The sequence below is a fragment of the Bubalus bubalis genome, chromosome 3, assembly GCF_019923935.1.
Source record: "Bubalus bubalis isolate 160015118507 breed Murrah chromosome 3, NDDB_SH_1, whole genome shotgun sequence".
NCBI classification, from domain to species: domain Eukaryota; kingdom Metazoa; phylum Chordata; class Mammalia; order Artiodactyla; family Bovidae; genus Bubalus; species Bubalus bubalis.
In genome coordinates, this window is record NC_059159.1 from 70,431,036 (window position 1) to 70,458,103 (window position 27,068).

General features: G+C 44.4%; 1 protein-coding gene across 4 annotated transcripts in view; it reads right to left on the reverse strand.

The window, feature by feature from the left end:
- BLK (BLK proto-oncogene, Src family tyrosine kinase) overlaps positions 1 to 27,068 on the reverse strand; it is a 52,039-nt gene that overhangs the window by 22,952 nt on the left and 2,019 nt on the right. Inside the window, exon 1 of one of the 4 annotated variants that reach the window (XM_044939702.1) lies at positions 15,176 to 15,273. The exons of 1 other annotated variant lie outside the window; for it this stretch is intronic. Coding sequence is in view for 1 of the 3 variants with exons in the window: in XM_006060246.3 (XP_006060308.1) it covers positions 238 to 305 (68 nt within the window). In the remaining 2 variants the exon portion in view is untranslated. Of the gene's footprint in view, positions 1 to 237; positions 395 to 15,175; positions 15,274 to 27,068 lie in introns of those variants that run through there. 2 more of the 4 variants (XM_006060246.3, XM_044939701.1) reach the window with 2 other exon arrangements.

Genomic DNA, 27,068 nt, shown 5'->3' on the forward strand with positions numbered 1-27,068 from the left:
GCTTTTCCTTCTGGCTCAATGAAGGGTTGGCGGGCAGCAGCTTCTAGAATTTTCCCTACATGGACATCTGGTTCTGCACCTGTGCAAATGACCAACCCTGTCTGGTCAACCCTATTGCCACCAGTTTTAAACTTTCTGTGCAAACCTTTCTCTCCACTTAAACAACAGCACTGGGCATCCACATAACTTGACAAGAAGTATCAATACAATTCCTCAGATTAAATCACCACTACTTACACTTCCTTGTCCTTCAGTTCCTTAGCAGTGTGTATGCAGACGGTTTTCCATGGGTTTTCTAAACACATAGGTTCTCCAGGGTCCCTCCACCCCTGGGGCTCTGACTGGAGCCCGAGTTAATCAGGAGGGCATGTGACGAGCAGCGTCCTGCCCCGTGCTCGGGCTGTCACCCTGCTGTGAAATTTTAGCAGTGTCAGGCTGGGTGGAGCCAGGAAACTCAGGGTCCGTGCAGAAGCCCTAGGCAACATGTGCAGGTCCCAGGAGCTTCAGGGGCTTTGCTGCACTCAGGGGATACTGGGCTTCCTCCAGCAGTGAAGGATTGATGGGAGAAGGGTATATGTGTAAGTGTGAGAGTGCACACACGTACACCTGTGTGTGTGCGCATGGCAGAGCAACCGTGTGTATGCTGTGTGTGTGTGTAGTGCAGAAAGGGTGGGGGAGTAGCACGAGAAGGGGAAGGCTGGGGAGGGGGCTCATGCTTGTTTATTTGGACTAGGTCAGACCCCCGTGCAGACCTTTACCGGAGCAGGGAGATCAATGTGGGCCCCAGGGGAGACGCTTGTAGCCTGAAACACAGCCTCAACCTTAAAACCTTTTATTTACAGTTGCATTTCACAGGTTGAAAGGACTTGATAGATATGATTTACTGGATATTCATGTAGCATCCATAGGGTTTCCCAGGTGCCGCTAGTGGTAAAGAACCCGCCTGCCAATGCAGGAGACATAAGAGATGCCGGTTCCATCCCTGGGTTGGGAAGATCCCCTAGAGAAGGGCATGGCAACCCACTCCAATATTCTTGCCTGGAGAATCCTGTGGACAGAGAAACCTGGCAGACTACAGTCCATAGGGTGGCATAGAGCTGGACACGACTGGAGTGACTTAGCATAGCACATAGCATCCATAGGGTGGCTACAATTATTCTCATTTCACTGCTGAGGATGGAGTGGCCAGGTGACTTGCTAAGATCACACTGAGGTGATGGAGTCAGGGGCTGGAGGGAGTTCTCAGCCTATCCTGCCCCCGACCTCCCTGCCCAAAGAGGGTGCATGGGTGCCTTGCCTGGGGCTCTATCACCAGGGCTCACAGTTCGAGTTCTGACACCTTATCTTCATCTCTGTGGGGACTGCACCTGCCTCTGAAGGAAAAGCCCTCCGAGAGCTGATGGAGAGGGAAGGTGTGGAATTCCAGGGAGAGCCTGGCACAGCAGTCTCCCTCCTCCCTGGTCCAGGGGAAGTGGGTGGTCCAAGCAAGTGACCAATTGGCTGGGTGAACTTGGGCAAATCATCTCATCTTCTAGACTCAGTCTTCTCATTGATAAAATGGGGAAGTAGGAAACTATTCCTCCTTTTCATATATAAAGACTTTTGGAAAAAACATACTCAAAGGTGAATGCCAAAAAAGCCAAACAATAGACTTTCCTGTTTGGGGCTGAGGAGGCAGTTCGTTTCTGCAGAATTAAACCAGGTTTCCACGCACTTTTCTGCTTGCATTACCCTGTCTGTGGGCTTCCTTCATCCTGGTCCTGGCATTATGGAACACCATTTTTTTTTAGCATGTTTTAAAATAAATACTGATAACCTGTCAATTATGTCTTGCCTAGTTGGAAAAACTTGGTCTATTTTTAGCCTTTCACAGATGTCTTTTAATTATGCACTTACAGTCACAGGTGTAATTCCAATGACTGTCCATTTGTGTAAAATTAGGGGAAAAGGCACCAAAACATGGAAACAGTTGTGCAAACACTATTACTCAGATGAAAGTGCTAATCCGGACAAGACGGAACTGTTGACACGCAGGTGGCAGTTCATTCATCAGCTGACGTGCTCGAGTCCAAATTAGTGTATGGAAAATGTTTGGTAATGTGGACACAGGGTGCAGCTCCCTAGGTTCTATAAAGGTCAAAGGGCCTGTACCTAAGTCATACGGTTGTTATCCAGACCAAACCAGATGAAAGAACCAGAGCAGACAGGATACTAAATAAATCGCAACTGGAGGATGAGCTGGGTGACAGAGGAGAGCCTCACGGTGCTCTGAGCTGGCCTGGGACCCCCTGAAGTCCCTGACCTTTCCTCTCGGGTTGAGGGCCGGGAGAGGCCAATGTGAATGGCAGGTCACCACGTGGCCCCAGAAGTGCTGATGGCTCTGAGTCCCTCCACCTGCACTTGCCGCTCCAGAAGCAGCTTATCTGAGAGGCAGGAGGTGGATGTGGAGGGAAAACATCTTCTGTTATACGAAGTCAACCCTGGAATGCACATGGTGGCAAGACAGAAAAATCAGTTTGACGCTGGTTTACTGTTTTAATTTTGAAAAATTGAGGTACACAAAGTTCAACGTTGTGGCTCTGGTTTACTCTTTTAAAGAGCAGGTACCGGGACTTCCCTGGCAGTGGGTAAGACTCTGCTTCCAGTGCAGGGGGCCTGGGTTCGATCCCTAGCTGGGGAACTAAGATCCCGCATGCCTTGCAACAAAAAGATTTTTTTAAATACCAGGTACTCTCATGTGTTAAGTGGCCTTCCTGTGCCAGATACTGAGCCAGACACCCCACGAACACTGTCGTGTTCGAGAGAGACCACAGAGCACCGAAGACAAGGTTACAGAGGTCTGAACCCCAGTCTTGCTCTGTTCAACCTCTGTGTCCTTGGGAAATTTGCTTAACATTGCTGTAAAGATTCGATGAGTTATTCCATGCTCCTGGCACATCTTAGAACAGTGCGTGGCCCATAAAGTAAGTGTTAAATAAATACTTCACTATTACTCCACATATACAAATAACTACCAGTCACAGCTTCTTTAGTGACTGTGAAATGGGCAGCACCACCTTCTTTCTACAGATGAGATGGACTTGAGACTTGAAGCCCAGTTGAGCTAGTGAGCTGTGGGGACAGCCTACCTCTGACTGGTTCCTAAGTCTGGTGTCTGGAAATTTTGCCATGTTCTTGGCCAAAATCTCAACTCTGTGACTTCACCTGACAGATGTGAGGAGCCAATTCAAGGTGGAACAGGTGAGCCTATGAGCAGAGCCAGGGTTCATTTTGGACACTGGCTGGTGTCTCATGATGAGATACCAGCTTCCCGTTGGTGAGTTCCTTGCATCCTTATGGAGTATTGGCCAACTTCTAAGCATTCCAAGTGTTGTCCCCCTCCATGAATCCTCTAGTGCAATGCCCATTTCCTAGATGAGAAGAATACAATGATGGGCTTATGACTCTGATCTAAAAAGAGGCCAAAGAACTTGAACTGAAACTTATTTTTCGAGTCTCCTGTTCAGGATAACTCAACCTGAATGAAGGTAGTTCACCTTGTGCGTATCATCCCCTCCACTTGTGATCATGATGATCACAAGTGCTCTAACAGTGCTGGCTCTTAGAAACTATATTCTTGTGTTCACTCAGTCACAGAAACTGCGTCCTGTGTCAGGCGCAGCGAAGACACAGAGACGAAACAAGGAGGATGTCTGTTCTCGAGGGATGGTAAGACGAGAGACGAACACTCAAGTCACAACAAGCGGGGTATGCAGATGGCGTTCAAAAGAGAGGTCTTGTGAGCTGAGCAAGAAGAAATCACTTCTACCTGCGGGAAAACACTAAGTAATCCTTAAGGGATGGTTCAGATATAATTTTTTAGATCGAAACTGTTTTGAACGAAAAAATTCAAAATATAAAACATAAGTATAATGAACACCTCTATACACATCTCCCAGATTCACCAATTATCTTTAGATACTATTATTATTACTTATTTTATTTTTTCCTTTTTTGGCCACACTGCCCAGCATGTGGGATCTTAGTTTTCCCAACCAAGAATCAACCACACCCCTTGCCCTGGAAGCACAGAGCATTAACCACGGGACAGCCAGGGAAGGCTTAGAAATTATTTTCTTAATGGAAATACTTTAAGTGTTTTAAGACAAATCATTTTATAAAGGACTTAAACTTTAAAGTGAAATGAAACTCATGGCTTGAAACATGCTGTATCACCTCCATACTCTGTACGCATCTCTAAAACATGGAGACATTTTTCTCACATAATCACAATGCCATTATCACACATAACAAAAGGAGCAGTAACTCTGTGGTTTTATCTAACATCCAATCCATAATCAGTTTCCCCCAGTTGTCTCAAAAAGGGCTTCCTGATGTTGGTTTGTCCTATTCAGGATTCAGACAAGCTTCACACATTGTATGGGATGGTTGAGTCTCTTGGGTCACCTTTACTGGAGTGACCTCCCACCCTCGCCCACCCTAGCCCCTGCTTGGGTTTGTTTCATGCCGTTGATTTGTCAGATCCAGATTGGTGGCCCTGTGGAATGTTCCGCTTTCTGGAGTTTGCTTCCTCATGATGGCTCATAATGGATTCCCCTGTGTCTCATTGTTCTTGCTGTTCGGTCACCCAGTCATGTCCGACTCTTTGCGACCCCACGGACTGTGGCACACCAGGCCTCCCTGTCTCTCATCATCTCCCGAAGTTTGCCCAAGTTCATGTCCATTGTCGATGATGCCATCCAGCCATCTCATCCTCTTCTCCTTCAGCCCTCAATCTTTCACAGCCATGAGTCAGCTGTTTGCATCAGAAGACCAAAATACTGGTGTTTCGGCTTCAGCATCAGTCCTTCCAATGAGTATGCGGGGTTGACTTCCCTTAAGATTGACTGGTTTAATCTCCCTGCTGTCCAAGGGACTCTCCTGTCTCCTTCAGCACCACAGTTCAAAAGCATCAATTCTTTGGCTCTCCGCCTTCTTTATGGTCCAGCTCTCACAACTGTACATGACCACTGGGAAGACCATAGCCTTGACCATGTGGACCTTTGATGGCAGAGTAATGTCTCTGCTTTTCAACACACTGTCTAGGTTTGTCATACCTTTCCTGTCAAGAAACAAGCGTCTTCTGATTTCATGGCTGCAGTCACCATCCATAGTGACTTTAGAGCCCACAAAGAGAAAATCTGTCACGACTTTCACCTTCTCCCCCTCTATTTGCCATGAGTTAATGGGGCTGGATGCCATGATCTTAATTTTTTTAATATTTAATTTTAAGCCAGCTCTTTCACTCTCCTCCTTTACCCTCCTTTACTCATCAAGAGGCTTTTTCATTCCTCTTTGTCTTCTGCCATTAGAGTGGTATCAGCCACATGTCTGAGGTTGTTGGTGTTTCTCATACATAGAACTAACTCTGCAGGATTCACTACACTCAGATTCATCTTTTTCTGATAGGGATGCCTAATAGGAGTGACATGTGCTTCACGTCATGTAAAGGCTCATCTGTCAGGAGGCTCAAATACCCAGCTGCCCCACTTCAGAGATGCTAAGATAGATCTGGGTTCAGGTGATGCCAGCCTGATCCTTTCATTGAAAAGCTCCTTATCAACATTTTCAGCTAATGGTTCCACGAGAGGTCACTGAATACTGATGCTTTAATTCCAGCATTCCTTTCACACTTGTTAGTTGGGAGTTGAGAGAGTAAAGGATGAGAATGAGAGAACATCAGAAAAAAAAAATGCCATGCATAATTCCACCAGGATTAAGTAGTATCCACATATAGAGGAACAGTGCTTTTCCAAAGACATGGAGACAAAACCCTTGTTCAGAAAACAGAGTTTTTCCATTGGCTAGATTGTAGAGCATATGATGGAATTAGTCAGGAAACCACAGTGAATGCCTTGTGCAGTATTTTCAATACTAGTGGGATATCTGCCCAATGCTATCACAGGACCCACTCTTAGAGCTGGAACTCCTGCCTGGGTACCTCAGGGCTGCTGGGCGAGCTGGCAGTGGACTTGGACTTGTGTGTGCCCTAGGCCAAAGTGGCTGCCAACTTAGGCTCGGTGATGAGTAGACACACATGTGGGTATTTCGATTTTGCAAACTGAAAACGTTCCCACAGTGGAAATTCACTCCCCACAATGATAAATTTGATGGAAACTGTTTTCAGGTGGTGAAACTTTTGAGGGTGCTGAGCAAAACTTCAGGAAGGAAGACAGCATTTCTGTGAAAATGTGTTAAAATACAGATGCATGCTTACTGTGTCACCTACATTTGATTCTGCTGATATAGCAAAGCTTGAAATTTGTTAGGCAAATTATGTGTAAAAATGGCACCAGGATAGTATTTAAATTCTTGTGATAATTACTAGCTTGCGAATAAAATTCTTTTATTTGGAGACACCATATACGTGTTTATTTAAAAAACCACAGTAGTGGTAAGTAAAACATGCTGCCCATATGTTGAAATGCAAACAGCTACTGGTATATTTGGTACTGATGGGACTGTGGACTTTAATCTACTTTTGCTTCTTTTTTTCCATTGTTTTTATTACAAAATTAAATCATGAATTCACTACTTCCTAATGGAGTCAGCTATGATTTCTTAGCATAGTCGTTGCTTAACTTGCATTATCACAGCTGGGAGTTTGAAGATTCCTGAGTTCCAGCCCCAGCAGTTCTGACATGGAGGTCCAGCCTGGGGCCAAGTGTCTGCATTTTTAATTAGCTCCCCGACCATGCTGATGCAGACAAGTTCACCTACCCCACTCCACAAAGACTCTTTCTTTTATTTGGCTGCACTTCCAGAGTATTACTTGAAAAAGGGATTAAAAGATAGTCTTGCAGACTTCATAGTGAAGTCGCTCAGTCGTGTCCAACTCTTTGTGACCCCATGGACTGCAGCCCGCCAGGATCCTCTGTCCATGGGATTTTCCAGGCAAGAATAGTGGAGTGGGTTGCCATTTTCTTCTCCAGGGGATCTTCCCAACCCAAGGATCGAACCCAGGTCTCCCGGATTGCACACAGACCTTCATTTGAGTCCCTCATAACTTGACATACAAAACAGAAAGAGACTCACAGACTTAGAGAATGAAGACATGTTTTCTGGAGGAAAGGATGGGGGGGAAGGGAAAATTAGGGAGTTTGGGATGGACATATACACACTGCTGTATTTAAAATGGATAACCTACAAGAACCTACTGCTTAGCGCAGGGAGCTCTGCTCAGTGTTACGTGACAGTCTGGATGAGAGAGGAGTTTAGGGAGAATGGATACATGTGTATGTATGGTGGAGTCCCTTCACTGCTCACCAGAAACTATGACATTGTTAATCAACTACACCCCAACACAGAAGCTCTAAAAAATAAATAAAATCAAAAAAGAGTCTCTCTTAAATAATGCTTATAGTTTTCCTGCCATTGATCCTCTTATCTTGAAAAGAAATATTTTTTGTCCTCCATACACATATTCCTTCCATATTAATATATTTCTATACTGTTTTTGGACATGAGGGAGATAACTTCCCTTTGTACAACAACAGCCAGCATGACTCTGATATTTGCCAATTGGCAAAGCATTTTCACATGTGTATCTCAGGAGCCTCAGAACAACCCTGTGAGCAGAATCCTCACCTTCATCCTCTGGAGGCTGAAGACAGAGGGGAAGAAGCAGAAGAAACTGAACAGGCATTTGAGTCTCTTCTCTGACGTAAAGCCGTGTTCTCTCACGCTGAAGCTCACAGCTGTGCTCCCAAATGCACATCTGTTCACAGCCTGAATTTCTTTCTCATTATCCATCATTGGTCCTCGAGAGCCTCCTCTCCAATGTTTGTTAAGCACAACTCAGAAGTGGAATTGGTAAACAGAAAGGAGACTTGTGCAGAGAAGCACCCCCACAGGTTTCAGGGGGTGGTGGGGACATTTGGACTGAAAAAGCTGGCTCTATTTTATGCTTGCAAACAGGAATTTGGGAATGGTAAAGACAGCAAAAAAGAAAGAAAAAAAAAAAAAAGGTCTTAGGTCCCTGACATTTTTGGGGTTAACTGTAATAATGTTACAGTTATTGTAATTATCTGTAATAGTCGACAGACACGGATTGACAGGCATGGAGATCTAAAATTAACTTATAAAAACTCTTTGTCGTAGGGTTTGCCCATCAAACGGGAGAGTGAATACTAACGCAGAGTGCCTGTGCTCCTCCCTGCTCCACGCTGGTCACTGCCAAGGCTTTCCATGTAGCGCCTCTAGTATCGACAGGAGACACACTCCTTCCCCTTTTATAGATGAAGAAACTCAGGCTCACCGACGTCTAAAGACTTGATCAAGACTGTATAGTGAGTCACAGACTGATATTTAAAAATCAATCCTACAGCTTCGAAAGTTAGCTGATTCTACTCTGTTCCAAAGTATGTGAAGTAATGAAAATAAGACACCGAGATGACATCTGTGAAAAGCATGAAACTGATTAGAAAATTAAGTAATAAGTGATAAACAAGTAAAAGTAGATCATGATAGGATTTTAGAACAAGATGAGGACCTTGGAAATTGTAGACATAGGAACAGAAAAAGAAACTAAAGTGAAGCACTTTAAATAAAAAAAGAAATAAAAGTGGAAAAAGAACAAGCACAGTGACCTGTGAGACCGTATTATGCGGTCAAAAAACATGTCATTGGATTATCAGAAGAGGGATAGAAGAGAAAAAAAATTGGAAGAAATGAAAGATGGAAATTCCAAATTTGATGAAAACTATAAACTCAAGGATTTGAGAAAGTCACTCAACATCATAGATGAAGAAAACCACATCAAGTTACATCATGATCAAATTGCTGAAAACTGGTGATAATGAAAAAATCTTAAAAACTGCTAAAAAAGATATATTATATTTTTAGCAAAACGTCGTAGGAGAAAATCTTTGTGACTTTGACAGGCAAAAAATCTTTTAGAACATAAAAGCATGAACTATGAAAGGAAAATTTGATATATTAGAGTTTTTCAAAATTAAGAATGTCTGCACTTTGAAAGACACCATTAAGGAAATGAAGAGGTAAACCACAGACTGGGGAAAATATCTGAAAAACATGTATCTGATGTGAGAATATATAAATAACTTTTTCAACTCAGTAAAAGAAGACAAAAATTCAACGTAAATAGCTGAACAAAGGAGATATTATATGATTGGCAAAGAAGCACATGAAAAGGCGCTCAACATTATCAATCGTTAGAGAAAACAGTGGTTAAAATCACCAAGAGATACCCCTACATACCCACCAGAATGGCTACTGCTAAAAGACCAGCCAAAGCAAATGTTGGGCGGGCTCTGGGGAAACTGCAGCTCACACACAGCATCGAATGCTGACAGCAAAGCAAAATGGAACAGAAGCTTGGGAAACCAGTTTGGGAGCTTCTATTCTATGATCCAGAGATTTCATTTCTAGTTATTGATCAAACAGCAGTGGACGCATCTAACACAAAGACTTGTGGGCATACACTCCTAGCAGCTTTACTCATCAGCTCCCACTGGAAACAACGCAAAGGTCCATTAACTGATAAATGGATTTCAAAAATGCAGTTGTAATTGATCACTCTAGCTATACTAACTCCAGTACTCTTGCCTGGAGAATCCCATGGACGGAGGAGCCTGGTGGGCTGCAGTCCATGGGGTCGCTGAGGGTCGGACACGACTGAGCGACTTCACTTTTCACTTTTCACTTTCATGCATTGGAGAAGGAAATGGCAACCCACTCCAGTGTTCTTGCCTGGAGAATCCCAGGGACAGGGGAGCCTGGTGGGCTGCCGTCTATGGGGTCACACAGAGTTGGAGACGACTGAAGCGACTTAGCAGCAGCAGCAGCAGCAGCTATACATACTAACATGGTGAACTTCCAGAGCACCATGCTAAGAGAAGGAAACAAAACACAAAGAATGTATACTGTCTGACTCCATACACAGCCCTCTCATATGCACGGGGATTTGATTCCAGGAGTCCCCACATTTGCCAAAATACCTCCTTGTCTGCCCTTCATATTCACAGTTTTTGTATTTACAGATTGAACCAATCACAAATGAAAATTTCGATAAAGAAGAGAGGGTACAGGTGAGAGGCAGGTGAGGAAGGGCTTCTGCATCTTTCATAGTGGGAATCGATACAATTGCCCCAGAGATAAATTTAAAATCAAAGTATTGGTATTCTTTAAAGTTACAAAGGTGACGAAAAGGAGATTTAAAAACAAAAACTGTTAGCATCCCTTATTTCTCGGGTGAGAGAGGGAGGGGTGGGACAAATTTTTATTTTTCAGTTTAGACCCTTTGGAGCTTTCCACATTTTAAGAAATAATGTTTATGGATAACCTACGTATTGATAAAATCTAACTCGGCAAATGAATGGGTAGACAAATAAATTAGGAAAAGAATAAAAGATCTAACTGGCCAAAAATGCCTGGAATACATTATTGTTAGGTGAAAAAGTTTATTGAAGAGTATTTTGTATAAATAATCGTAGAAAAGAAAAAAAAAGGGGAGTATATAAATATATTTGCAAATGAAAAAATGTCTGAAAGCCCTTTGGTATAAATAAAACTGCCAACAGGGCTGTTTCTGGAGAGTGAAATTCACGACCAAAAAAGACTTTACATTTTTACTTTACACGCTTCGGTGCGGTTTGTGTTAAACATAGAACAATACGCTTAAATACATAATACCATTAAATGGTGGTGGTGGTGGTGGTGGTTTAGCCCCTTAAGTCGAGTCCGACTCTTGTGACCCCATGGACTGTAGCCCGCCAGGCTCCTCTGTCCACGGGATTCTCCAGGCAAGAATACTGGAGTGGGTTGCCATTTCCTTCTCCCAATACCATTAAATATTGTTTTTTAAATGTGAAGTTAAAAAAAATGAATTGGCCATTACCCTAAAAAAAATATATGGGACACGTGCCCCTAAGCAACATTCTAAAGGATGAAAGAGGTGACGGAATTCTATCCTTTGTGGGTTCAGGCCATGCTTGCAGGACCTGGCTTCCTCTGATGAATCACTTTAATATGCTTTCCTCTTTCCGCAAGTAATCTGCTTGCAGTTATAGGAAATTCACAAAGTAGAGAGGAAGATAAGATTTACTGACAGCACCATTATTTAGAGATAATCACTGTCAGTTAGGGCTTCCCTGGTGGCTCAGAGGTTAAAGCATCTGCCTGCAATGCGGGAGACCCGGTTCGATCCCTGGGTCGGGAAGATCCCCTGGAGAAGGAAATGGTAATCCACTCCAGTACTCTTGCCTGGAGAATCCCATGGGGGGAGGAGCCTGGTAGGCTACAGTCCACGGGGTCACAAAGAGTCGGACACGACTGAGCGACTTCACTTCACTGTTAGTTAACATTCTGGTATGCCATTTTTCATTGGCATTTTTTAAAAAAACGCAAAACTGGGATCATTATCTACATCCGGTTTCTGTGACCTGTATCATGGCTGCCTTTTCCTGTCATTTACCCCCTTTGCCTGTTGCATCACATGCAGGGCTGTGGGGCCTCCTATTGGAAGGTGGTACCATACTTAATTTACCCATTCTTCTGGTTCCATGCCCAAGCTGCTTCCATTTTTTTTAGTATCAGAAATAATTCTGCAAACATGTCTTTGCTCATATACCCTACCCTTGTTCAAGTCCCCCGTTAATCTTTGTTGAGGTTAAAAATCCTAGAAGTGGGATTGCTGGGCTCAAGAGCATAATATGTTTAAGTCTTCTGATACATATTTGCCAAATTGTCCTTTAGGCATTTTCAGACAACTGGATATATGGATTTCCCTGTACTTTCTCTAGGAAACGTTATTATTCTTTTTATACTAAGTTAGTTTATTTAGAAAGTTATCTTTTACTTTTCAATCTAATTTTTTTGTTTCGTTGCTGTTGTTCAGTCACTCAGTCGTGTCTGACTCTTTGTGACTCCATGGACTAAGTAAGTAATGTACACATGTTGAAAATCAGAAAATTAAGATCTATATAAAGGAAAAAATTAGAAAGACTCAAAATCTCACCACATATGAAAAAAACACTATGAACACTTTGGTGATGAATTTGCAGAGCTTTCATATTTGCATATACCCTTAAGAAGATGGAACCAGACTGTTTATGCAGTATAATAATGTGGTTATTTCAGCAAACAGTACAGTGTAAACTACATACACATAAGGGTAATTTGGGAACCAATATTATTAATTGCATGCCATCTACAGACAACATTAATTTATTTAATCACTATTGCTCAAATAAGTTATTTTCAACCTTTGATTTCTATAAATAAACCTGTAGTAAACATCCTTATAGGATAAATCTTTAGTTGTTTGTCCAATATTTTTAAAGCTATATTTCTATAAGAGGAATTATGAAGTCAAAGAAGAGGCATATTTTTAAGGATCTTGAACTCTGATACTAATTTCTGCAAAGATGGTATTATATTCTCACAGCAATGAAGAAAGCTCATTTTCCTTGATCTTTGTCAAGAGCTTTTATCAAGTTGCAAACCTTTGCCAATCCAATAAAGTGAAAAGCAACATGGCTTTAATTTACTTTTCTATGAATATTTATCATGTATTTATCAACCACTTGTGTTTCTCATGTGATGAATTGGTTGTCCACAGTCTCTGCTTATTTTTACATTGAGGTGTTTATCATTTTTCCTAATTACATACAGGAACTCTTTATATCATAGATACATTTAATTTATACATTAATTTGTCAAATATATTCTAAATACTTTTCTCATTTTCTTTTAAATTTCGTTTAAAGTATTTACTGTGCACAAAAGATTATCATCTTTATCTTGTCAGTTTACTAATCTCTCCCACCAATCTTTGCTTTCGGTGTTCCCTCTTAGAAATATCTTCCCCAACCTGAGATTATAGATATATACACCTACGTATATATTTATTAATTTTCACTATTAGCTTTTTCACAATATTTTATATGCATAAAAAACTCAGAAGCAAATGTAACAGCAGTAACATCAAACACGTATTAATATTTTGTCACATTTACTTCAGTGCTCTTTTTCTTCCTCTCTCTCTTTTTACGTCACCAATGCTACTAAAGCTTGATCATAATTTTCTCCTTTCTTTGTCTCCAAAGTCATCATTATATTGAAGTAACTGGGTGTTATTACCACATATGATTTTGTACATTTGTGACATACAAATAAACAGCCACAAGCAATATATACTTTTGTATGCTTTGCCAACGGAGAAGGCAATGGCACCCCACTCCAGTACTCTTGCCTGGAAAATCCCATGGACGGAGGAGCCTGTTAGGCTGCAGTCCATGGGGTCACTAAGAGTCGGACACGACTGAGCGACTTCACTTTCACTTTTCAGTTTCATGCATTGGAGAAGGAAATGGCAGCCCACTCCAGTGTTCTTGCCTGGAGAATCCCAGGGACAGGGGAGCCTGGTGGGCTGCCGTCTATGGGGTCGCACAGAGTCGAACACGACTGAAGTGACTTATGGCCTCATAATGCAAGTAACGTTTTTGAAACTTGTTTTTTTTTTACCCAAACTTATTCTTGAGGTTTATTTATTTTGCTATACAGATCCCTAATTCTTCTATTTTTAAAAAATCTTATTCTATTAAGTGAATAAACCACATCTTATTTGCCCCTTTAATCATTTTTTGCTAAGGAACAATTGAGTTGTCTCCTCTTTTTCACGATGACAAACTCCATGGTGAGGAGCCCATGTACCCCTGCACATGTGTGAGACTATCTCTGCACGGTGTGGCTCCAGGGTACTGTGAGGACCCACAGGGCTACAGCGTGAGATCCTTCAGTTTGGCTGTGGAGTCCCAAAACTGTCTCCAAGGTACCAAATTGTCCTCCTCCCAGCAATACCCAAGAATTCTCATTTCTCCACATGCTTGCCAAAACCGGTGTTACGAGACATTGCTTTTTACTAATCCAATGGGTAATAAATGGAATCTTTTTGTTATTTGATTTTTCTTGATTACTTTTAAGATGTTTATTGATTTATGTGGGTTTTCCCCTTTGTGGATGACCCATTCATATCCTTTGACCATTTAGAAAAATTGCAGTTTTCTTTTTAAAAAAAGAACTCATTTATTTTCAGTTATTATTGATTTTTTTTTCCTACTGTGGAAACTATTTACAAATCGATGAAACTTTGCTATGGTCTGTAACCAAGATACGTGCAAAAGGATTTGCTATCACGTTTGAAGCAATGCACACGAAGACAACTGCCAAATTCCTTAGACTGGATAAGAGAAATTTAAAAGGCAAGAGAAGTTCTGGTAACAGATTAATGTACTGATCAACACCATCATGAAAGCAACTTGTCATGGTCTAACTCTCAGTGTTGTTTTTTTCCCTCAGTGCTGTGTAAATAAAAGAAAGATATGTCCTAACCAGAAAAAAAAAAAAAAAAAAAAAAGAATGCATTTCTAAGAGGTATAAACTTCCAGTTAAAAAATGAATGTCATCGTGATACTATAATCAATAGTATTTGGACTGCCTATTTTTCAGATTTCCTCCTTCTGTTCAGGCCTTCAGAAGGAAAATTACTCTGCTTCAACACCAAGGAACTATTTCAAGACTCCTGATCCAAACTGTCAAAGTGCTTTCCTGTGACAACCCGGTTTGCCAGAAGCTGTGTGGGAGCAGGCCCACCTCGGGCAGTGTGGCCCCCTGACGTGCTCCTGCCTCCCTCCCTCCTTTCTGTGAAGAGCCTGTTCTCCCTGACAGAGGCCCGTGAGCACAGGTCCTGGGCATGCTGTGGGGAGTAGAGACCAGGGATGCACTCTGGAGCTTGCGTGCTGGCTGGCAGAGAGGTGAGCCAAAGGGATACCAGACAGCATATAAGCAGAGAAAATGGCTAATCACTTCTGAGAAAGGTGAGTTTGTGCAGAGAGCAGAGCCCGTGTGATGGATTTGAAAGAGACATGGGGATATTCAGTGGAGGAAAGCCCTCCCGGGTCTGAGTGACCAGAGGCAGCTGCCTGAGGTTGGAAGGGCAGGGGGATGGCAGGATGGAAGATCCTGGGTTGCGGGGCTAAGAGGAGGGCTCAGCCCGGAGCAGAGTCAGTGGGGAGGATGGAGTAGGTGAGGGCAGAGAGGAGGGCAGGTGAGGGAGCCGGGCTTCCGTTCAAGAAGCCACATGAACCTCTAGATGGCTTCAAGTGGACCCACTTACCTGATCGAAAGATCACGGCAGCTGCAGAGGGCCTCTGTGAAAGGTGGTGGACGAGAGATCAGAGAAGGGGGATGCTAAGGGGGATGGGGAGATGCCAAACAAGGTGACGATGAGCTTTAGCTGTGGGAGGGGCTGTGCGTGGAGGGGAAAGAGCTGCCCCATGCTCCTCCTACGGATCAGAACCTCTCACCCTCCCCCACCTGGGGATGTCTGTCCTCAGAATTGGAACCCAGTTCCCAGCAGGGATTCCACAGATTAGTCTTCAAAAATTGAATGTGCTAAGTAAACACACACGAAAGTGGCTGTTTGATGTCTGAAGCCAAGTTCTGCCAGGAGTACCTGCTCTCTACAGCCTTGGCTGGGGCCTGGATCTAAAGGATCGTCTGTGCCTTGTTTAGCATAAAGCGATTCTAGTGCCCGTGTGAAGCCAGAGGCCTGCTCAGTTGGGTGGGGGGTGCTGCCAGCTCCTGGGCAACTGGAGGAACTGGGATTCAACCATCAGCTGGCTGTGGACACTGTGTCTTCCCCCATCTGCTCCCTACCTCAGCTTCCTCCCTGTTAAGTGAGTTTTGAGCAGCCAGCATGCATCACTGTTATCAGCATCTAAGGGTGCTCAGCTTCCTCCTCTTGGAGGTTACCCTCCTGAACCATGGGCTCAGCGCTGGGCTGCTCTAGAAGCTGCTACAGGAGAAAGGTACCTCTTTGGCTTCCCAGAAGTCACTCTCAGCTGAGGGGGAGGGCCCTGGACTCAGGATCCAATTGTGGGACCTTGGGAAATAGCACCCAATCATGTAATGGGGCCAAGAGCTCTGACCACAGAGCTGGGGCTGCACCAGCAGTAGGCAGGGTCTCACCACGGTGGGCTCAGCACCAATGGAGCGTGGTTTTCAAGAGCTGGGCCTCGGCCTCCTGCCCCACAAGGTGCTGCTCATGCCCAGGAAAAGCTCCCTATCAAATTTGGCTCAGCAAGTAGGCGGGGCACAGAGGAGCCAGGCCTATGCTGCAACAGCAGGAGGCTCTGGGAAGCCTGGCGGCATCTGGAAGGTTCCAGTGTGCTTGGAGGCTAGGAGGTCCGTGATGCTCACGGGGGAACAGAGCCAGAGGAGGGGTTGGTAGAGCTCAGAGAAGCAGTTGACTACATCACCAATCATATTGCCACTTGGATTTCTAGTAAACAGCTCAGACTTGAAATGGCCAAAAGGAGCCCCCTTTTCTTTTCCCCCAAAACCCCCTAGGCCTCAAAGCTTTCCCATCTCACTAAACAGTGACTCCATCTTGGAGTTTCTCCCGCTCTTTCTCCTACTTCCCACAAACAAACCATCACCAAGTTCTGTGGGCTCAGCATGCAGCCCGAATTGGACCACTGTTGCTATTCCAGTCAAAGCCAGGAGCTTGCAGTGGCCTCCCAGCTGTTCTTCTGTTCCTCTTCCTGCCCTCCCACCAGCCTGATGCTGGAAGATGCAGGTCAGGCCGTGTCACTTCTCCCCCGATTACCACCTGGCACGACATATATTTCCAAATTTGTTTGGTGTCTGTCGTCCTACATGAGAAGAGGCCTTTGTTTTGTCCACCGATGTGACTCAGTGCCTCAGGAAAAGCTCACAGTTCTGTCTGAGTGAGTGAACAGACAGCTCCTCTTCCCACGTGGCATCCATTCTACCATCGACAGAGGCAGTTGATCGCATCGTGAAATTCCATCCCTGCCCCAGCCCTCGAGGCTTCAGGGTTATTACATGATATGCCAGGATCAAAACCTCCTCCTCCTTTTGGTTCATAGCCTTGCTCACTTCCCATCCTGGCCCAGGACTACAGCACCACCTTTCCCGAGGCAGCAGAAGAGGAGGGATTTTAAATCACGAGGGACGCATTTCAGTCACGGCTCTGCCTCTTGGTAGCTGAATGCCCCTCTCCTCCTCTAGGACCTGCCACGTGGAGCTCACAGCCGCTCATGTGAGCAGCGCTTTATAGATGCCACAAGCCAGGTGCTAATGGCCACCACTATATTAAACACACACTCCACTCTTCTCCTTTCCACAGGCTCCCTCCAAAACTATCCTAGAGAACGAATGTCTCCCTCTGGGTGAGCCTGTGGGGCAGCTTATTGTTCCTTCTCCCCCAGAGACCCCATGTCCCTCCTGAAGGCCCAGAAGGATGGAATGTTTCTTCCTGCCACTTCCCTGGAATTAGACTGTTTCCCAGACCCCTGTCTAAGCCCTAGTAATGCTTCCGGTGAGCCTCTGAGCTTCCTGAGGTTACAGAGGGTTTATCTAAACTCTGCAAGTCTCAGAAATCAAAACCACAGCCATCGTCCTTCCTTCCTTCTTTTCTTCTCCCCTTCCATTCCTCCCTCCCTTGGCAGTTTTGGAATAAAATTAATATTTGTCATTTCCTTTCTCAGGCCTTCCTAGGTGGCTCAGTGGCAAAGAATTTGCCTGCCAATGCAGGAGCCTCAGGAGACAGGTTTGATCTCTAGATCGAGAAGATCCTCTGGAGGAGGAAATGGCAACCCACTGCAGTGTTCTTGCCTGGAAAATCCCATGGACAGAGGAGCCTGGCAGGCTACAGTCCCTGGGGTCGCAAAGAGCAGGACACGACCGAGCAACAGAGCGCACAGTCATTTCCTTTCTCTCCCACATCCACGCAGTTTTCTGAGTTTAGTTCTTGGGGAAATGGGAGAAGATGGAGAAGTATCAATGCAAGACCTCCTAGGGGATCTGCTTGTTAATTAACAAGCATTTTCTGAGTGGAAAAGATGCCTTGGGAGGTGAGAACCATAGAGCAGAAACCACCCCTCTGCTGTGCCCCGGGGGAGGGATGGCTCAACCACACAGGTTATGAGAAGCCTTACTGGGCTGTGTGGTCTGAGGTCGTCCACCGTGGTGTTTATCAGAAGGTTTTTTCTTGGTTAGTATGACCCTCAGTAAGAACACGGTGTACACCTGCGAGATGGAACACGCAAGGTGCTCGTGTGCACACACATCCCCCACGCCTTGAAACAAAGGCTCATGCAATGTTACTTGTCCTTACTCAAGCAATGCGTTTGAGTATTTTCTATCCTATTCTATTTCTCAAAAAAAAATTTTTTTAATTAGGTAAATACACATGACACAAAATTTACTATCTTTTTAACTGTACAGTTAGGTAATGGAACAAATATTCACATTGCTGGGCACCCAATCTCCAGAACTTCTTCATCTTGCAAAATTGAAACTTCATCTCCATTAAAGAAAAACTCCCCATTTCCCCCTTTGCCAGTCCCTGACAACCACTTTTCTACTTTCAGTCTCTATAAATTGACTACTCCGGGGACCTCATAGAAGTGACACCATACTGTACTTGTCCTTCTGGGACTGACATTTCATTTAGCACAATGCCCTCACGGTTCATCCATGTCATGCCATGTGTTTGAATTTCCTTTTTTTTTTTAAGGCTGAATAATATTCCATGGCATGTACATGCAACAATGTATTTATCCACTCAACCATGCGGCTATTGCGAATAATGCCACTGTGATATTTGTACAGTATGCAAATATCTCTTTGAGACTGCTTTCTCTTCCCCTCTCAACTCCCTCTCTGCCTTTATCATGGCCCACAGATCAGCTGTCTTCCCCTCTGTGCCCTCAGCCTCGTTCCTCTGACTTTGCCATCCCCATCTCCCAAACTGCTGATGCTTCCTTTAAGGTTTGGGGGTCCCAGTTCTGGAGCCAAGCCTTTCTTGAATAATTAATTCCTGTTTTTGGATAGGCAGTCATGCTTTGTTGCCCAGAAAACCTTGAAAGTGAGTAATTTAGACTCATCTAGAAGTTGAGGTGAAGGCAAAAAAAGCCAAAAACGCTCTTATGAAAGCAAGTTACTGAATGATTTTGTGTTAAATAAGATGAAATATATAACGCACTTATAAGAGTGCCTCAACACATAGTAAGGACTCAATAAATGTGAGTTATTACTGTTAAACCATGGCATAATAATGTATTATTATAAAGTGTTAGTTGCTTGGCCTGCAGCCCACCAGGCTCCTCTGTCCATGAGATTCTCCAGGCAAGAATACTGGAGTGGGTAGCCATTCCCTTCTCCAGGGAATCTTCCTGATTCAGGGACTGAACCTGGGTCTTCTGCATTGAAGAGAAAACACAAATATAATAAAATGCCTTCTCACCCACTTCCCTGTCATAAACAGTAAACAGTCTAATTTTCTAGGGCAATGGTAAAAAGATGCCATTTATATCAAAAGCCAGTGTTATTCCATGTACTGATTATCGATCACAGGCAAAACTAGAGGGCCAATAAGGTACACTGATCTACCGTTTAGTGTTGTATTACATATAAGATGCCCAAGATGAAATTATAATTTACTCTTTTCTATCGCATGATTATTTCCCAAATTTCAGGAAGTCTTTCCTCTTTCAAGGCTGCCAGTTTTCAGTAATAATAATAAGTGGTTAACTTAGCAGAAATTCTCAGAAGAAGCAAGGAGACTTGAGATTAAATTTTGCCCCATCTTTTTGCCTCCAGGTATGAACGCTTGTGGAGAAGGCAATGGCACCCCACTCCAGTACTCTTGCCTGGAAAATACCATGGACAGAGGAGCCTGGTGGGCTATAGTTCATGAGGTCACTAAGAATCAGACACGACTGAGCGGCTTCACTTTCACTTTTCAGTTTCATGCATTGGAGAAGGAAATGACAACCGACTCCAGTGTTCTTGTCTGGAGAATCCCAGGGATGGGGGAGCCTGGTGGGAGGCCATCTATGGGGTCGCTCAGAGTCAGACACGACGGAAGTGACTTAGCAGCAGCAGCAGCATGAACACTTGAGTTTAAGGAGATTCAGGACAGGATTACTAAGACAGAAAGGAAATCAAACACATTTAGGAAGCCAAAGTCACCAACAGGTGCCAAGTAGGTTGTTGTTACTAAAAACATCTGAAGAGAAAAGGTCCATTTGTATTTAGTAAATCATGAGCTCAAGTCTCCCACCCATTGGGTTGGACTGTTGGGTTCAATCTCTTGGACTTCAAAGTTTCCTTGGCTCTTTAAGCCTTGAGTGATAACATTTCCATTTGATAAACACAGCTCATCTCCTATGGTTAATGCTTGTAGGAGGAAAGAACAATTAACCACCACAAATATTTCTGTGTCAGTCTGACTCCCTGGAGAGAAATGCAAGGCTTAAAAAAAAAAATCAAAACATTTAGTGAAGTTTAGTGAAGAACCAAAGATAGCCATAATCACGGCAGAACCTTGAACACATTAGCATTTAGCTTTGGTTAAAGAAGTAAAAAGAGAAGCAACTCTCTTAACCATAAGGCACTTTAGCATAATGGGTGTGTGTGCGTGTGTGTGTACTGAGTTGCTTCAGTTGTGTCCAACTCTTTGCAACCCTACGGACCATAGCCTGCCAAGTTCCTTGGTCCATGGGATTCTCCAGGCAAGAATACTGGAGTGGATAGCCATTCATTCCCTCCTCCAGGGGATCTTCCTGATCCAGGGATCGAAACTGCGTCTCTTATGTCTCCTGCTTTGACAGGTGGATTCTTTACCACTGGTGCCATCTGGAAAGCCTCACATAATGGGTATGCACACACAGATCAGGCAGTGAGATACACTTGGGTTCTAGTCCAAAGGCTCCTCAGATGGGAATAATATGGTCCCCATTCCACATCTGGACTTCTGTATGTAGGCACAGATCTTTAGAATTCTTTCATTTCAACACCAGACTTGCCAAAAGGAATGGGAGGGAAGAAGAGAGAAAGAAACATCAGTTGTTTTTAAAAATATTTTTAGGGACCCCAATCTCCTTTGAGAATCTGGTGAACTACAGACACTTCCGTCACTCCCAAGTACTCTTACGTGCAGACACATCCAATTTTGTGTTCAGTTTCAGGACTCCTCTCCCCGCAAACCCGCACAACAGTTCATGGACCTCTGATTAGGAATCTTGGTTTAGACTATGGGACAAATGAGGCCAAATCCTTGGGTTTTCTTTCCTTCTGAGTCATTTCATCTCACAGAGAGGAAAGTCTGTTCTCCTGCCAAAGACCACATCAGTAACCCTGGCCAACGAATATAGCTGTTGAAAATGAGGGAGCTAGATGAGAAGACAAGAACTCAAGCTACGATCACCATGACTTCAAATGCAAATCCAAGACCACCCCACTCCACCCCCAAATAAGTCTTTCGTTTCTCTATATAATTGTTTTTCCTTGGACGATGGGAAGAATACTCTGGCTGTGTGATGTAGTTCAGAAGGACTTTACAATTTACATGTTATTTTGTTCCCAATCATAACCCTCTATCATGTTAAAAAAAGGGGGGGGGGACTAAATGTCCAGTTTGAAATAGAGTTAAGATAAGGAAATATTATGCAGCTTCAAAAATGATCATTGTGATAATACTTTCTCCATTAGTCCCACTCTCTCCATCCCCCACTGTGTCCACAAGCCCATTCTCTACATTTTTGTGGCCATTCCTTCCTTGCAAATAGGTCCATCAATATCATTTTTCTAGATTCCATATCTATGTGTTAATATACTATACAATATAATATACAAATATGTTTTTCTCTTCCTGAGTTACTTCACTCTGTACAACAGGATCTAGGTTCATCTACCTCACTAGAACTGATTCAGATTCCTTCTTTTTTATGGCTGAGTAATATTCCATTGTATATATGTATGTAAGATAGACAGCTGGTGGGAAGTTGCTGTGTAGTATAGGGAGCCCAGTCTGGCACTCTGTGATGACCTGGAAGGATGGGATAAGGGGATGGGAAGGAGGCTAGGGAAGGAGAGAATATATGTAGAATTATGGCTGATTTGCATTGTTGTAGGGCAGAAACCAACACAATAGTGTAAAAATAATTTTTTAAATATTTAAATAAAAAATAGAAAAAATGATCATTGTGAAGACATGTCGCCATGGGGAAGATGCTTATGTTAAGATGAAAAAAAGAAGCAAGGAAAAAACATGGACTCCAAAGGTCTCTGTCCTTTATGATTCCAGTGATAAAAAGCTGCATCCTACAAACAAAGGCAAGAAAGTCTTGGGTAGAAGTCAGAGGTGGAGTTACTGATGGCTCATATCTGTTTCCAAAAGGTTTTTTTTTTGGTATTTTATGATTGTTATAGTTAGAAAGAAAGGAGATACCTGATATATCTGTACAAAATCAGCCTTTCTCCGAAAGGGTTGTGGCTGATCTCCTGCTTCTAAGTTTCCCTGCTTAGAAGGCTTTCTAAGTGAACTGGTGAAGAAGACAGACCCCCAGAGGACTCAGTCGGAGCCCCACAGGCCCCCACTGAGCACAAAACCTTGAGCCTGTGGTTGAAAGAGCAGAGAGAGAGCACCTCCTCACTCCTGGTAGACCCTGCACAGATTGGGTCCCTGGCATCTGAGTCTGGGCTGAGGGGGACACTGGTTCCCGCAAAGAACATGAGGAATTTCATATCTAAATCCACGTGAGCTTCTGGTGTTTAGATTCTCCCCCCACCAACCACAAACAGAGTCAGAAGTAAAGGACCCATTCAGGTGACAGACCCCTCCCCTGGGTCATGGGAGGTTAGCTACTGTCAAAACAGCCACCAAGGGAAAATTTCCAAAGAGCTTCTTGCAGGGCAACCTGCCAGGGGTGAGGAGGCAGCAGCTTCATCAGTCGGGACTTGACCTTCTTGAGGTCACGGTCAGTCAGCACACCAGTCCTGAGCACGGAGGCTCCTGAGTAAGAGCAACACGGCAGCACAGCTCCGACCTCAGACTTGGCTCACGTCCCTCAGGCAAGCTCCTAACCGCCTCCCTTTCATCTCCCCAGCCCTGTAGCTGGGGTGTCATGAACAGCAAGAGCCACCATCCTGCACACCTGGCGTTTCCTTCCCAAAGTGCTCAGCACACACAGGCCTGCACTCGAGCAGTAGCTCCTTCACCCAGGATCTGCTGACCCCCAGAGAGAGGGGTGTGTATATGTATATGATATGTACAGGTACATCTCAGTGTCCCAGCTCATCCCACCACCACCACGACCCCATGTCCACACATCCGTTCTCTACATCTGCATCTCTTCCTGCCCTGCCAATAGGATAAAGAAGTTATGATACAAATACACAGTGGAATATTACTCAGCCATAAAAAAGGAACAAAATCGGGCCATTTGTAGAGATGTGGATGAACCTAGAGTCTGTCATACAGAGTGAAGTAAGTCAGAAAGAGAAAAACAAAACCCATATGTTAGCACATATATGTGGAAACTTCCTGGATATTTTACTGCTGTCTCTGATCCTGAAGTTGTTTACCTCAGTTGTATCTGTTGGGTGGAAATAATATAACCATGTGCTACACGCCCCTTTCTGGTTTCCCAGCTGCATGTTCAGTCCAGATGTTTTGGCAGCTTGAAATCGCTATGGTAGGAGTGTTTATACCACAGGAATAGGCAAGGGCTACATATTTAAAAACAGAGACACTACTTTGCCAACAAAGGTCCATCTAGTCAAAGCTATGGTTTTTCCAGTAGTCATATATAGATGTGAGAGTTGGACTATAAAGAAAGTTGAGTGCCGAAGAATTGATGCTTTTGAACTGTGGTGTTGGAGAAGACTCTTGAGAGTCCCTTGGACTGCAAGGAGATCCAACCAGTCCATCCTAAAGGAAATCATTTCTGAATATTCATTGGAAGGACTGATGCTGAAGCTGAAACTCCAATACTCTGGCCACTCGATGTGAAGAACTAACTCATTGGAAAAGACCCTGATGGGAAAGATTGAAGGCAGGAGGAGAAGGGGACGACAGAGGATGAGATGGCTGGACGGCATCACCGACTCGATGGACGTGATTTTTGAGTAAGCTCTGGGAGTTGGTGAAGGACAGGGAAGCCTGGCATGCCACAGTCCACGGGGTCGCAAAGAGTCAGACATGACTGAGCGACTGAACTGAACTGAACACATGTGTGATTGATGCATTTTTGTTGATTTCCCTGACTTAAGACAGTGATGGAGAAAACATTAATAGTGTTGATTTTGCTTTAAAAGATTTGTAGCTGTGGATAGCACCCCTCAACATGGAGAAAATTTTCAAGTAATAAAATACTGTTATTCAATTTAGTAAAGAAGTGGGTCACCCCACAGACTATCAAGTGCAGTTCACACACATGGTTTCACTCTGATCTTACTTCTTAGAATAAATGAAAATATCAGTGAAGTTCATGTGCATCAATTGCTTGACTTTGGGTCCAAGAGTTTGGCAAAAGTTCACAAGATCATTCTGTGGAGAATCAGTTGGCTATGTGGAATTTGTAAGAATGGGTATTACATATATTAATATTTGTAAATGAGTGTTACTCATCATTTATACCAGTAAAACTGATGATTAACTTACGTGTATGTGTGTGTTTCCCGGAAAGTTGGAGGTTAAACATTTGCCAGTACACCCCTGTTCTCAGTCTTAACCTGACACATCCCTGACAGCCCTAACCGTGCGAGGGAGTCCACCAGACAGACAAAGGGACAGACACCACAAAACGGAAATGGCTCCTTCCCATTAGGAAATGGAAACTTCAGCCTTTCCCATAAAGCCACCCAAATAAAATCATAAAATGGTTTATTACTTTTGATCCTATCTTCAAGTACAATATAAAAAAATAAAAAGAATTTGTTTTTTAAAAGTCTCATTTACTTTAGAAATGGTGGGACTAAAAAGAATCTTACTGTGAAATAATTTTATAGAATTTCTGTAGCAATGCTATGCTATGCTAAGTCACTTCAGTCGTGTCCGACTCTGTGCAACCCCATAGACGGCAGCCCACCAGGCTCCACCGTCCCTGGGATTCTCCAGGCAAGAACACTGGCGTGGGTTGTCATTTCCGTCTCCAATGCATGAAAGTGAAAAGTGAAAGTGAAGTCGCTCAGTTGTGTCCAACTCCTAGCGACCCCATGGATTGCAGCCTAACAGGCTCCTCCGTCCATGGGATTTTCCAGGCAAGAGTACTGGAGTGGGGTGCCATTGCCTTCTCCATCTGTAGCAATACAAGGTAGAATAACTGTAAAAATGGACAGTTGAAACATAGGTCATTTGTCTAACTATAATAAACACAGCCGGATATCTCACCATAAGTTGGCCCTCTTGGTGAAAAAATAAAGAACTGATCTATGTTTTGTATGCAGAAAGAAAGATAATTCTTATTTAACACCCTCATCATGCTTCAAGCTCTTTCTAAAACCCTCTCCTGTTTTGGATAGTGTTTGGAGAGAGGACTTGGTCCCTGTCTTGGAAGAGCCCAGATCCAGAGGGGCAGCAGACCTGCCAACAAAGTGCCCCAGGCATGTGCTAGACGCCTTGGGAACTCAGGGGTGGATTTGGGCACTGTTAGGCTAATGGCACCCCACTCCAGTACTTTTGCCTGGAAAATCCCATGGACAGAGGAGCCTGGTAGGCTGCAGTCCATGGGGTCGCTACAGTCGGACACGACTGAGCGACTTCACTTTCATTTTCACTTTCATGCATTGGAGAAGGAAATGGCAACCCACTCCAGTGTTCTTGCCTGGAGAATCCCAGGGATGGGGGAGCCTGGTGGGCTGCCGTCTGTGGGGTCGCACAGAGTCGGACACGACGGAAGCGACTTAGCAGCAGCAGCAGCAGCAGGCTTCCCGGGTGGTGCTAGTGCTAAAGAGCCTGCCTGCCAGTGCCGGAGATAGAAGAGACACAGTTTTCATTCCTGGGTCGGGAAGATCCCCTGGAGGAGGGCATGGAAACCTGCTCCAGTATTCTTGCCTGGAGAATCCCATGGAGAGAGGAGCCTGGTGGGCTACAGTCCATGCGGGTTGCAAAGAGTTGGACACGACGGAAGAGACTTGGCATGGCACGGCATGACACGACAGGAGAGAAGACATGGGCGCTGATCCTGAGACCCAGGACAAGAGGGACTTGCCTGGATGAGAAAGAGAGGTGCACCACAGAGCGACCAGCAGGAGGGGCCTGGTGTGTTCCAGAAGCAGTGGCGGAGCAGGAGATGTGACAGGAAAGCGACTGCAGGCCCAGCGGTAATCACCGCTCTTCAGCTCAGATCTTCATCTCAGTGTTGTGATTTTCATGTAAATGCTATCTCCCCACAGCTTCATAATTCTTTCCTCTTTCATGTCTTCTTCCGAAGCTTTCTCTAATCTGGTTGAGACATCGCCTTTGAACAAGGGCACACCTGCTCTGCCGGGCCTGTGAAGCCCAAGCGCACGCACGTGTATGTGTGTGTATGTATGTGAACGTGTATGTGTGTTGAGGGGGGGGGGTGGGTTGGGTTTCTCTGTCTCCCTGGTACCTCTCTAAACACTTGATCCTTAAAGCAAGGCTGCTGCCCCTGGTGATCTCGTCTGGATGCTGCAGATTCTAGGGTCTGTGCAGGGACCTGGCCCCCCAGGTGTCACTCAAGCAGGAGCTGGCTCTTAGAGTTCCAGTTTGACTCTGCATTCCTCAGGAGATGCTCTGCTCATGGAAGAGTGTTTGCAGCACATTCAGTGCTGCCTGGCTGGCCACAGATTCTGCAGGGAAGGGTGAGCCCAGGATGGCAGAGTCCATCCAGGTATTTCATACCGGGTCTGGGCCCTCATTGGCCTCCACGCTCGGCCTCCTGCTTCCCCACTGGGGATGGGTCAGGTGTGGGTAGCTGGCATGAGCTGGAGGCCCAGGAGCCTGAACCAGCACAGTGAGCTCTGCTGGGAGACAGAAGTGCAGTCCTTAGGCCTAAATCCCCCTGACACAGAGTGAAGGCTCAGAAATGTGTGTTGAATGAAAAAATAAATGAATGATGAGGAAGACCACGAAGACAGGGAAATACGGCGCTTTTTGAGAATCAGGTGGGGAGTTGGGAGAGAGGCTGATAGAAAATGCAAGAGGCTTTCTGGGTTCCAGAATGTTCAAA